Source organism: Bombina bombina, chromosome 4 (genome assembly GCF_027579735.1).
Source record: "Bombina bombina isolate aBomBom1 chromosome 4, aBomBom1.pri, whole genome shotgun sequence".
Taxonomy (NCBI): Eukaryota; Metazoa; Chordata; class Amphibia; order Anura; family Bombinatoridae; genus Bombina; species Bombina bombina.
This window is the reverse complement of record NC_069502.1, coordinates 303,612,059-303,626,086: the sequence shown is the minus strand read 5'-3', so window position 1 is coordinate 303,626,086 and position 14,028 is coordinate 303,612,059. Positions and strand designations below refer to the sequence as shown.

Genomic DNA, 14,028 nt, shown 5'->3' with positions numbered 1-14,028 from the left:
TTTAAAATTGCATGCTCTCTGAATCATGAGAACAAATTTGGGTTTCATATCCCTTTTTAAGTGCTCAAGTGTGTTAAATGTCTCTAGGCACTTATATAGATTTCTGTTCTGATAGTTGCTGAAAGTAATAATACACGCCTGTCACAACTGTTCTACTGAAAGCAGTCTCCTGCAGCATATGGTAGAGAAGGGCTGATCTAAGGAAGTGCAAGCACAGTTCCGAGATTTAAAGGAGCAGCACGCTCTAGATTAGGGAATTGGCAGATAAATACTAATTTCACCTGGGAGAGGCTGTGACACCTCCACACTGGGAGAACAGTTCTCACTGCAGGCCTGAACTCCTTTACGCTCCTCTGTCCTCATGTGGTGATCTTGTAAACTCACTATCTTATTAAATTATTTATTTGAATGTATTTTTCTTATCTTTAACATGAATGGACTATTAACTTTTTCCTCTGGGCAAGTAGCTTTTAACCCCTGAATAGTAAACCGTAGTGATATTATTTCCATGTGTTTTGTGATAGAGATGTGTATGTATGGTATGTATTGTATGTATGCCACGCTGGATTTTTGGACACTGTGTCCTCAAGGGGATTGAATAGCAGTGTTAATTATGCTGGCTGTTATCGATAGTGGAGTGTTTCCTTACAACTTGACTGAGGATGGATACTACATGTCTGGACACTGTCCCCAAGGTTACTGAATAGTAGTGCTGTTTATGCATGCTGCTAGTGTTAACCTAGGGCCAGACAATAACAGACTGATGGGGATAAAGGCTACAATCAAGATTTGATTTGCTCATTATTATGGACTCTTATGGGTATCTAAGTCCTCAGTACTCTTATGCTCATATGTACATATGTTTCTACCTATTTCTTGGGACATGCAATCATGTGATATGCTGCAAATACAGATATGTAGGTTTATATGTTGCTCTGACTCTGTCTCCAGAACTCTCATTTCGTTATTAATACTGTTTGCCTACGTAATCCTGTACTGTGGGCTGATCTGATAAGTTATGACAGATAGCAGTACACGCCCCGGTGAGCGTGTCTTCATGACTATTGTGTATGGATTTTTGGTGCCCAGTGGTGTTTACAGGTTGCATTGGTAACTGTGTCTGATGCTGATGTCAAATAAGCACGGCTAGTGATGGGCGTAGCCTATAGACACAGTGCAAACAATATGTTTGCTCTGGATATTGATTTACACAGGTGGGTTTAATTTGTGCTTTAAGGTTATATAAGGATGTTGCTATGCACTTCATGACTACTTGGGCCTCCACTGAGGAAAGCTCCTGCGTGAGCTGAAACGTTTGGCAACAGGCCAATTCGTATTTTTGTCTAATAAAAAGGCTTTTTTTTTTTTTTTTTTGCCACTTACCTGTGTAGGCCTGCTGTATATTCTGGGGTTTCCTGCCAGCTCTGGGATATAGTGTATGTATGTCAAAATATTTGCTTAGGAAATTAGCACATCCAGGCAAGTTCCCCGCTTGCTTTTCCCGAGTACAACTCTATGTACAATGTTACCAATGGTAAGATATGCAAATTAGATATGATTTTTTTTTTTTTTGGTTCATATACTGTTTTAACACAGCGATCCCTTAATAGGGTGATTGCATCAATACAGAAACCTCTGCTTTCTCTTGTTAAGTGTGTTCAGTCCACGGGTCATCCATTACTTATGGGATATATTCTCCTTCCCAACAGGAAGTTGCAAGAGGATCACCCAAGCAGAGCTGCTATATAGCTCCTCCCCTCACATGTCATATCCAGTCATTCTCTTGCAACCCTCAACAAAGGAGGTCGTGAGAGGAGTTGGAGTTTTTTACTTAATTATTCTTCAATCAAAAGTTTATTTTAAATGGCACCGGAGTGTGCTGTTTTTTTATCTCAGGCAGTATTTAGAAGAAGAATCTGCCTGCGTTTTCTATGATCTTAGCAGACGTAACTAAGATCCACTGGCTGTTCTCGCACATTCTGAGGAGTGGGGTAACTTCAGAAAATGGGAATAGCATGCGGGGTCCCCCGCAAATGAGGTATGTGCAGTACAATGTTTTCTGGGAATGGAATTGACTAAGAAAACACTGCTGTTACCCATATGATGTAAGTACAGCCTTTAAATGCAGTAGTAGCGACTGGTATCAGGCTGAAAAATGTATGCGCAGTTGAGTTATTTTCTAGGGACTAGAATTTGACTGAGAAAATACTGTTAATTCTGAAATAATGTATAAGCCTTAACTGCAGTAGAAGCGACTGGTAGCAGGCTTAGTGATAACTTTGCATGACATTGAAAAAGTTTTTTTTTAAAACGTTTACTGGCATGTTATTCGTTTTGTGAGGTACTTTGGTGATAAATCTTTTTGGGCATGATTTTTTTCCATATGGCTAACGTATATTTCTGCATAGAAACCGTTATATCAGGTCTCCCACTGTTGTAATATGAGTGGGAGGGGCCTTTTTTAGCGCCTTGTTGCGCAGTTAAAATTCTAGCACAGTCTTCCTGCTTCTTCCTCCTTGATCCAGGACGTCTCTAGAGAGCTCAGGGGTCTTCAAAATTCATTTTTGAGGGAGGTAATCAGTCACAGCAGACCTGTGATAGTGTGTTTGACTGTGATAAAAGCGTTAAATCTTAAATTGATTATCCGTTTTGGGTATTGAGGGGTTAATCCATCCTTTTGCTAATGGGTGCAATCCTCTGCTAATTTAATACATTTACTGTTAAACATTGTTTGCTATAACTGAATTAATAAATTGTTATTCAACTGTGTTTTTAAAAGCGCTGCAGCGTTTTTTATATTGCTTGTAAACTTATTGAAAGTAATTTCCAAGCTTGCTAGCTTCATTGCTAGTCTGTTTAAACGTCTGATACAGAGGAATCTGCTTGTTTATTATGTTTAAAAGCCGATGTGCAGCCCAATAGAAATATGTGTACCAATTGTATTGATGTTACTTTAAATAAGTCAGTCTTTACCGGTAAAGAAATTATCACCAGACAACGAGGGGGAAGTTATGCCGCCTAACTCTCCTCACGTGTCAGTACCTTCGCCTCCCGCTCAGGAGGTGCGTGAGATTGTGGCGCCAAGTACATCAAGGCCCTTACAAATCACTTTGCATGATATGGCTAATGTTATGAAAGAAGTATTATCTAATCTGCCCGAGTTAAGAGGCAAGCGCGATAGCTCTGGGTTAAGGACAGAGCGCGCCGATGACACGAGAGCCATGTCTGATACTGCGTCACAATTTGCAGAACATGAGGACGGAGAACTTCATTCTGTGGGTGACGGTTCTGATTCGGGGAGACCGGATTCAGAAATTTTTAAATTTAAGCTTGAGAACCTCCGCGTGTTGCTAGGGGAGGTGTTAGCGGCTCTGAATGATTGTGACACGGTGGCAATCCCAGAGAAATTATGTAGGCTGGATAAATACTATGCGTTACCGGTGTGTACTGACGTTTTTCCTATACCGAAAAGGCTTACAGAGATTATTAGCAAGGAGTGGGATAGACCTGGTGTGCCCTTTTCCCCTCCTCCGATATTTAGAAAAATGTTCCCTATAAACGCTGCCACACGAGACTTATGGCAGACGGTCCCTAAGGTGTAGGGAGCAGTTTCTACTTTAGCCAAGCGTACCACTATCCTGGTGGAGGATAGTTGTGCTTTCTCAGATCCAATGGATAAAAAATTAGAGGGTTACCTTAAGAAAATGTTTGTTCAACAAGGTTTTATATTACAGCCCCTTGCATGCATTGCGCCTGTCACTGCTGCAGCGGCATTCTGGTTTGAGTCTCTGGAAGAGGCGATTCGCACAGCACCATTGGATGAGACTTTGAGCAGGCTTAGAACGCTTAAGCTAGCTAATGCGTTTGTTTCGGATGCCGTAGTGCATTTAACCAAACTTACGGCTAAGAATTCCGGATTCGCCATCCAGGCGCGCAGAGCGCTATGGCTTAAATCCTGGTCAGCAGATGTGACTTCTAAATCTAAACTACTGAATATTCCTTTCAAAGGGCAGACCTTATTCGGGCCCGGCTTGAAGGAAATTATTGCTGACATTACTGGAGGTAAGGGCCACACCCTTCCTCAGGACAGGGCCAAATCAAAGGCCAAACAGTCTAATTTTCGTGCCTTTCGTAATTTCAAGGCAGGAGCAGCATCAACTTCCTCCGCTCCAAAACAGGAAGGAACTACTGCTCGTTACAGACAGGGTTGGAAAGGCAACCAGTCATGGAACAAGGGCAAGCAGGCCAGAAAGCCTACTTCCGCCCCTAAGACAGCATGAAGACAGGGCCCCCTTTCCGGAGACGGATCTAGTGGGGGGCAGACTTTCTCTCTTCGCCCAGGCTTGGGCAAGAGATGTCCAGGATCCCTGGACGTTGGAGATCATATCTCAGGGATACCTTCTGGACTTCAAATCTTCTCCTCCACAAGGGAGGTTTCATCTGTCAAGGTTATCAACAAACCTAGTAAAGAAAGAGGCATTTCTACAATGTGTACAAGACCTCTTAGTGATGGGAGTGATCCACCCAGTTCCGCGAACGGAACAAGGGCAAGGTTTTTACTCAAATCTGTTTGTGGTTCCCAAAAAAGAGGGAACCTTCAGGCCAATCTTAGACCTAAAGATCTTAAACAAATTCCTAAGGGTTCCATCGTTCAAGATGGAAACCATTCGAACAATCCTACCCATGATCCAAGAGGGTCAGTATATGACCACAGTGGACTTAAAGGATGCCTACCTTCACATACCGATTCACAAAGATCATTATCGGTACCTAAGGTTTGCCTTTCTAGACAGGCATTACCGGTTTGTAGCTCTTCCCTTCGCATTAGCTACGGCTCCGAGAATTTTTACAAAATTTCTGGGCTCGCTTCTGGCGGTACTAAGACCGCGAGGCATAGCGGTGGCTCCGTACCTAGACGACATTCTGATACAAGCGTCAAGTTTTCAAAATGCAAAGTCTCATACAGAGATAGTTCTAGCATTTCTGAGGTCGCATGGGTGGAAAGTGAACATGGGAAAGAGTTCTCTGTTTCCACTCACAAGGGTTCCCTTCCTAGGGACTCTTATAGATTCTGTAGAGATGAAGATTTACCTGACGGAGTCCAGGTTATCAAAAATTCTAAATGCTTGCCGTGTCCTTCATTCCATTCCAAGCCCATCAGTAGCTCAGTGCATGGAAGTAATCGGCTTAATGGTCGCGGCAATGGACATAGTGCCATTTGCGCGCCTGCATCTCAGACCGCTGCAATTATGCATGCTAAGTCAGTGGAATGGGGATTACTCAGATCTGTCCCCTTTACTGAATCTGGACCAGGAGACCAGAGATTCTCTTCTCTGGTGGTTGTCTCGGGTTCATCTGTCCAAAGGAATGACCTTTCGCAGACCAGATTGGATGATTGTAACAGATGCCAGCCTACTAGGCTGGGGCGCAGTCTGGAACTCCCTAAAGGCTCAGGGATCGTGGACTCAGGAGGAGAAACTCCTTCCTATAAACATTCTGGAATTAAGAGCAATATTCAATGCTCTTCTAGCTTGGCCTCAGTTAGCAACACTGAGGTTCATCAGGTTTCAGTCGGACAACATCACGACTGTAGCTTACATCAATCATCAAGGAGGAACCAGGAGTTCCCTAGCGATGTTAGAGGTCTCAAAGATAATTCGCTGGGCAGAGTCTCACTCTTGCCACCTGTCAGCGATCTACATCCCAGGCGTGGTGAACTGGGAGGCGGACTTTCTAAGTCGCCAGACTTTTCATCCGGGGGAGTGGGAACTTCATCCGGAGATATTTGCTCAACTGATTCTTCGTTGGGGCGAATCGGAACTGGATCTCATGGCATCTCGCCAGAACGCCAAGCTTCCGTGCTACGGATCCAGGTCCAGGGACCCGGGAGCGGTGCTGATAGATGCACTAGCAGCCCCTTGGGTTTTCAACATGGCTTATGTGTTTCCACCGTTTCCGTTACTGCCTCGACTGATTGCCAAGATCAAACAGGAGAGAGCATTGGTGATTCTGATAGCGCCTGCGTGGCCACGCAGGACCTGGTATGCAGACCTAGTGGACATGTTGTCCTGTCCACCATGGTCTCTGCCTCTGAGGCAGGACCTTCTAATTCAGGGTCCTTTCAACCATTCAAACCTAATTTCTCTGAGGCTGACTGCATGGAGATTGAACGCTTGATTCTATCGAAGCGTGGTTTCTCGGAGTCGGTTATTGATACATTAATACAGGCTCGGAAACCTGTGACCAGAAAAATTTACCATAAGATATGGCGTAAATATTTATATTGGTGTTAATCCAAGAGTTACTCATGGAGTAAGGTTAGGATTCCTAGGATATTGTCTTTTCTACAAGAGGGTTTAGAAAAGGGTTTATCCGCTAGTTCGCTAAAGGGACAGATTTCTGCTCTGTCTATTCTTTTACACAAGCGTCTGGCAGAGAATCCAGACGTCCAGGCTTTGACTAGGATTAAGCCTGTGTTTAAAGCTGTTGCTCCTCCGTGGAGCTTAAACTTGGTTCTTCAGGGTGTTCCGTTTGAACCCCTTCATTCCATTGATATTAAGCTTTTATCTTGGAAAGTTCTGTTTTTGATGGCTATTTCCTCGGCTCGAAGAGTTTCTGAGTTATCTGCCTTACATTGTGATTCTCCTTATCTGATCTTTCATTCAGACAAGGTAGTCCTGCGTACTAAACCTGGGTTTTTACCTAAGGTTGTTTCTAACAGGAATATCAATCAAGAGATTGTTGTTCCATCATTATGTCATAATCCTTCTTCAAAGAAGGAACGTCTTTTGCATAATCTAGACGTGGTCCGTGCCCTGAAGTTTTACTTACAGGCAACTAAAGATTTTCGGCAAACTTCTTCTCTGTTTGTCGTTTACTCTGGACAGAGGAGAGGTCAAAAGGCTTCGGCTACCTCTCTCTCTTTTTGGCTTCGTAGCATAATACGTTTAGCCTATGAGACTGCTGGACAGCAGCCTCCTGAAAGAATTACAGCTCATTCCACTAGAGCTGTGGCTTCCACCTGGGCCTTTAAGAATGAGGCCTCTGTTGAACAGATTTGCAAGGCTGCAACTTGGTCTTCACTTCATACTTTTTCCAAATTTTCCAAATTTGACACTTTTGCTTCTTCGGAGGCTGTTTTTGGGAGAAAGGTTCTTCAGGCAGTGGTTCCTTCTGTTTAATGTTCCTGCCTTGTCCCTCCCATCATCCGTGTACTTTAGCTTTGGTATTGGTATCCCATAAGTAATGGATGACCCGTGGACTGAACACACTTAACAAGAGAAAACATAATTTATGCTTACCTGATAAATTTATTTCTCTTGTAGTGTGTTCAGTCCACGGCCCGCCCTGTCTTTTTTGGGGCAGGTTCTAAATTTTAAATTATAACTCCAGTCACCACTGCACCCTATAGTTTCTCGTTTCTCGTCTTGTTTCGGTCGAATGACTGGATATGACATGTGAGGGGAGGAGCTATATAGCAGCTCTGCTTGGGTGATCCTCTTGCAACTTCCTGTTGGGAAGGAGAATATATCCCATAAGTAATGGATGACCCGTGCACTGAACACACTACAAGAGAAATAAATTTATCAGGTAAGCATAAATTGTTTTTATTTAACCCCCTCCCCCTTTAGGTGGCGTAGTAGCTACGTAGCGCAAGCCTGAAATTCTGAGACCCCGAAATAAATGGGGCCCCATGTCTTAACTGTATGCATACCATTGTTGCTGATACTGCTGCCATATACACACACACACACGTTCGTAAGCATATTTAAAAATTCTGTCATGGAAAGGAGCTACAAAGGGTACCAATAGATACATTTAATATTAGAAGTAAAGGACAAAGTGCGTTTAATTTTTTTAATTTTCTATGCCGGCTAATGATATTTGTTTACTTTCTTCCTTTAACATATTTGTCATGCATTGCAACCTTCTATGTTTCTTACTGGTGCAATCTCTTTACTAACTTGAATTCTCATTACTTTTAACTTGTCTGTCAGCTAAAAAAAAAAAAAATGTGCTTTTTCCTGTTTCACTACTCATGTCACATTTTATTATCACATCAATGTTGCTACAACTATTTATCTGTTGCTCATATAATCACTAACTGCTCTCCTTGTAACCAGGAGGATGAAAAAGCGGCAGCAGAGATTTACGAGGAATTCCTTGCTGCCTTTGAAGGAGGTGAAACTGGCAAAGTGAAAACATTTGTAAGAGGGGGAATAGTTAACGCTACAAAAGGTATGTCATATTTCTGTTAATATTTTTATTCGTATTTCACCATGTTCGGCTCCAGTGATTTTAACAATTGGATTATATTGAAGTATTAGGAGAGATCACCAGCTATCTTAATTTAGTCCATAAAGTGCAAACATATTTTTCAGATCTTTGACAAAAGGTACTACTTTTACTCATGTTTGTGTAAACATGCAAACAAAACATCCCTAACTGCTGCAAAAATCACCTATACTTGGGGCAGTGCGGAAATAGACTTGCAGAGAGGGGGAGGGGCAGAAATGGGTGGGACCGCTACACTACAGAAAAAATAAATGCAGAGGGGCAGGGAGAGGCAGAAAGGGGTGGGACCGCTACACTACAGAAAAGATAAATGCAGAGATGGGGAACAGAGGGTAGGGGGGTTCCTAGTGTAGAGAGGAGGGAAAAGATCATGGAGGGAAGGTGGGGTAAATGAGTGGGGGGGGGGGCGGCAGCTACAATACAGATTTTTTTATTTTTTTATTTATTATGCAATTGGAAATAAAAATTATATGAAACTGGGTACTGACAGACAGCTGCCAGTACCTAAGATGGTGGAAACTAGTTAGAGGGGGGCTGTGTTATAGAGCTTTTTGGGAGGGATCAGGGAGGTGGGAAGGAAAGGAGGTAATCGTACACTGAAGAAAATAGTATGTATGTTCTCTCTGCAGACTGTCTGCCAGTACTTAAAGGAATTTTCCGGTCAATTTTAAAGCACATTGAATAAAAACATATTTTCTTCATAAATGGAAAGAGTCCACATTCATTACTTTTGGCAAATAAGAACCTGGCCACCAGGAGGAGGCAAAGACACCCCAGCCAAAGGCTTAAATACTCCTCCCACTCCCCTCATCCCCCAGTCATTTCTTTGCCTTTCGTCCCAGGAGGTTGGCAGAGAAGTGTCAGAAGTTTGTTTTGTCTCTTATGGAGGGTAGTACTCTTCGACATGGGATGGGAGTTTTAAGTAATCCTATCAGTTTCTCAGTGAGAGCATGGATGAAAGTTAGAGTCCGGAAATGCAGGGAGAGTTTCTGCGAAACCATCTCGACTCATATTAACAGCGTCACAAGCAATCGGCGTTGTCTAACTTCGCTGCCTGCTTTCTTCTCCCAAGTCCATGGCGGAGGCGCTGCTACTATACGTCACACGTGAAGGGCCGTGTTCCTGTTCCACGGCGTAGATTCCGGTAAGATCGTTTCATTTTACTTCATCAGAATGTACTGTAACTTGTTTCCTGTAAGGTGCTATCTTGCAGGACTTAAGTATAAATATAGGGCCTCAGGGAGGCTCCTTTGGTATCTTGGAATCGAGGGTTAATATCTCCTGAGGGGGGTTAATCATGTTTATGTGATTTAATCTGCTTATGTGTAGTGTTAATTGGGCTCTTGGCTTAAGAACATAAAGGCCTTTGGAAGCGACACAACCTTATGGCTGGGCTTGCTTTTTTTTGGACTGTACGGTTCACCTTGTGACTGGGCATGTTTACGATCCGGTTCTCCATTTCCGCATTCTTGACTGTGTGGCGACTGAAAAATTCTGGTCTGGTTCTTAGGAGGTGGTGAGTGCCCCCCAGCCTTTGGGGGTGTCAGGTGCCGTTTAGATTTTGTTTTTCTTATAGTCCATATTTATCTTCTCCAGTTATGGAGGATTCTGATGCTGAGACTGTTCAAATTTCAGATTCTTCTACTTGTGAAGAATGCGAATTGGCCCAGGTTGACACAGGTCAATCAGTTATGTTCGATATGCCGTATTAGAGCGCCTTGTTCCTCGGGCAATCAAGGGTCTGCTGAGCCATCCACCTCTGGGGGTTCTGTCCTCCGAGAGGCGAGTTCCCAACCGTCCCCTACTACTAAACATGCAGATAACCCAGATTATGTTTATCCCTCCTTGCAGGGCAACTTGTCTCCCCGACCCCCCCCCCCCTCCCCTGGAGGTTGCAGCACACTTTCGCTTTCACATATTTTTGGCGATTATGCGTCTTCAAAGTCCAGACGTTTATTTGCGTTTGTGCACGTGCCCTATTGTACTGGGTCTCCCAACCTTGGGTGGGACTATACAGTTCCTTGCGGGTGTAGCTATCCCTGATTGTTTTGCCTTTTCGTTACAGAATAGCGTGCCTTTGCGTTTTTTACTCAGGCATGTTTTTGAGTTATTAGAGTACCCTATCCTTAACGGATACGGGAATCTGCAATATTCTTCGAATAGCTCACCTCATTAGACATGAGGGGATGACGTAATCTCCTGATTGTTGGTTTATTGAGATCCTTCCCAGTTTTGTTGGAAGATCAGGGTTCAGTTTGGCTGGTCCTGTGGTTAGGCCTGTTTCTTCTTGGGCGTTAACCTACGGGTTGCCTTATATTCTTTTATCCGCTTAGGATATCTTTTATTTATTTTTTTCCGTGGGGAACTTTTTCTGGGATCGATCCTCGCTGTTTACTTCTGCGGAAGTTTGTTACGGGACACGTCCTATATTTGTCTGTTATTCTCTTCCCCTCTGGGGGAGGATTTAGGCAGCTTGACAGTTATGACTCTGTCTGTAGGCTTGTCCTGCTTGGGTTCAGTTCTTCTGTCTCGTGGCTTGTTAAGACACGTGGCGCCTGTTCTGCCTGGCTGTGCCTGTTGAGGTGCCGAGTGCTCACTTTCTTATTTGTTTTCATTTTACAAGTTTCATCTAAACATTCTAAAGAGGACCTGTGAGTCTGTGAAGCAGAAGGATGTTTCAGTCCTTATTTCTCCTTTTAAGCTGGTTGACTGGGTCAGTAGAGTTCCGATGCTCTCGGGACCTAGAGGGTTCTTCCTCATGTGGGAGGATTGGGGGCTTGGCGCCTTCTTACTGCGGTTTGGCCTTTCTGAGGCTCTGTGAAATTGTCCTTTTGGACTTGTTCCTCCCATGGTCCTTTTTGGAGACCTGGTTTTCCTTTCGGTAGATGGTTGTTCCTTTTTGAGGACATTGGGGTCTCCTTTGTGCTCTGCTTAGGGTTCTTGCCCCGGAGCTGGGGATGATCCGCATCCTTTTGTTCATGTGATCCTCTGACTCGTATTGGAGGTGATGTGGAGACTAGCCCTGCTCGAGTGACTCTGTCCTCCTAGGTATCCCCTTGCTTTGGACGTCTTGTGGCGGTTCGAACGTCTATGGGCTCTAGTGTCTTGGTTCGAGATGCCTTGGCTCTTTTGGAGTGTTGGTCTTCGGCCGGGGGTGGTCTCTTCCCTGGCTCGGGACTTGCGAGGTGTTCTCATTATCCAGGTTATTCTGGATATTGCATTATCTCCCCGTGGGTCTGTGTGTTTTTTTTTATTTTTTTTTTTTATATCAGACGGGGTGTTTGAGTTTCTGGGATATTGTTTGTTCTTACACAATTGAAGGCTCGGACCTTTCATCGCCCTGGTTCTTCTGGTTGCTGAGGCTTTTGCTCAGCTTTTTTTTTTTTTTTTTTTTTTTTTTTCCTTTTGTGGTTCCCGTTGCGGGTTGTTACCGGACTTTCAGACTTTAGGGCGGTTTCTGGGTTCTCCATTCTCAGGGAACTTGGGCTATGACCTTTTGGTCTGGCTAGTTGACCTGGTCTTGGTTGGCCAGGTTTTCTGAGTGCTGATGCTCATTGGGCTTGCTTTATGCCTGTTGAACGGTTCCCTTGGACAGTTTGCTGAAGTAACCTGATGGCTTTGCGGTTCTGCAGGTGTAGGGTTTGCAGGGTATCAGGTGCAGCTAATGCACCTTGTCTGTGTGCTAGCAGGCTAATTTCTAAGGGGATTGCTTCCAAGTTCATCTGCGTTGGAGATTGATCTCTTGTTCAGCCTATGGCTTTGTGTCTTGTGGGCTGGTGCTCTGTTGGCCATTTTTTTTCTAAGGGGAGGTGTGGTCCTTGTCTTAGGGCTTCTCCTGGATTCAGGAGGTGGAACAGAGGATTTAACCTTTGTTGATGAGAGGCATGCTCTCTGGGTTGTTCTGTTCTATCTGGAGTCTTGCTGGCTCTGCGTTGAGACTGTCGACCTTGACGATTGTCTCTAAGGAGTTTCGGTTGGGCCCCCGAGCTCTGTTGGAATGGTTGAGGCCATTCTTCCGTTCTTTTGTGAGCTGGTGTGGGGTTCTTTTGTTCTCCCTGTTTTCAGACCTGCCGACGCTTAGGCTATCCCGGCTGGGAGTAGGTTTTGAGGCTTGTTGTTCCTTTTCGGGAGTGCAGTGGGTCTTGTTGAGGTTCTGTGCTTCTCCCATTTTGAGACCTATGTGTCGGTCTGGCGGCTTGGATTGACTGGAGCATGCTCTCTGTTTTGGAGTTTTTTGCAATCTGATAACTTGTTTGGACGCTTTTTGCTTTTAAGCAAGTATTTTCTTTCTGTGTCATCCTGATGACTGCGTGTTCTTGACTCAGGTGTTTACTTCGTCTGGGTCTGCTACACATATTGTGTGTTGAATACTTCTGTATTATAAGTTTTGACGTTATGAGGACTCGGTCTACAGTTGTCTTTTTGGGTGCTTTGGCACAATGTTGAGAGGAAGATTTTCTCTGTTCTGATGCCTGGTCCTAAACCTTGTGGTATTTGTCTAGTCGTCTCCCCTTGTTTGTCAGGACCCATTGGGGTCTTTGTGAGCTGAGCTCGTTCTGGGCGTTCTTCCTTTTTTGTAATTTGTGGTGACCTTTCGGTTTCCCTTTTGGTTCCCCTTTTGGTTCTTCCTTATCCTATCCATTTTTTTGGAGTTTTTGGGCTGGTGTTCCCTTTGCTAGTAAGGGGTGTGTGATTGGGGACCGACTGCTGGGTGACAGTGTCTCCTGGAGGACTGTTGGCTCAGTTGAGTCTGATTTTGCGGTCTCTAGCTAGGCTTCCGGGCTACCTGCTGGTCAGTGTCCTTGGGGGCTTTTCAATGTTTCTTGGCTTCGAAGCAGGGTTTTGTTGGGTAGTAGTTGTTAGGCCTGGTGCCTTCAGAATGGGCTGCCTCATGTACCCTCCTGTCTTGGCATTCAGTGTCCTCTATAGCTTGGTTATTTTCCCAAAAGTAATGAATGCAGCTGTGGACTTTTTACATTTAGGAAGAAAAACTTAAATTATGCTTACCTGATAATTTTATTTTCTTCAGATGGAAAGAGTACACCGCTCCTCAACCTTATTTTTTATGTGGGCGTCTGTATTTTTATTCTTCTAGCACCTTTTCACCCTATTTCTTCTACTGTTCCTTGTTCCTCGACAGAATGACTGGGGGATGAGGGAAGTGGGAGGAGTATTTAAGCCTTTGGCTGGGGTGTCTTTGCCTCCTCCTGGTTTCCAGGTTCTTATTTCCCAAAAGTAATGAATGCAGCTGTGGACTCTCCATTTGAAGAAAATAAAATTATCAGGTAAGCATAATTTAAGTCTTGCAATATACATGTGTTGGCAAAAATGCCTTCTATTAAAAAGTTAACACTGTTTTAGTGTTGACATTTTTCTAGCTTAGCTAGATCTTCAGTGCACCAATATTTTAAATATTTCAGCTGCTCAGAGCACCAGTAGGGTTTGTATCATGTCGGCAACGCACAAACTGAGTCTTTACCAGATGGTTCAAGCACCTTAAGCTCTCTGAGCAAGTGTTGTTTAAAATGCTGGTGCAGGTTGCATACTTAAATACAAACGTGCTATGAAGGAGCGCTAAAAAAAACCCCAGTAGGGATTTCTGGCTGAAGGTGGAGTCGATGGGTATACCAGATGTAGCAGATTAAAAAGTAAACTAAAGTCGGAGAGGTTCAATTTTAAAATTACAATTTAATTCTGAATCCTAAACAAACTAATATATGTACATATCGCAAT

The 14,028-nt window shown here is 43.9% G+C and overlaps 1 protein-coding gene across 1 annotated transcript in view; it reads left to right on the top strand.

Moving 5' to 3' along the window:
• Nucleotides 1-14,028, top strand: part of U2SURP (U2 snRNP associated SURP domain containing) — a 248,488-nt gene that overhangs the window by 34,279 nt on the left and 200,181 nt on the right. Inside the window, 1 exon segment of the mRNA XM_053710012.1 lies at nt 8,124-8,238. Coding sequence (XP_053565987.1) covers nt 8,124-8,238 — 115 coding nt within the window.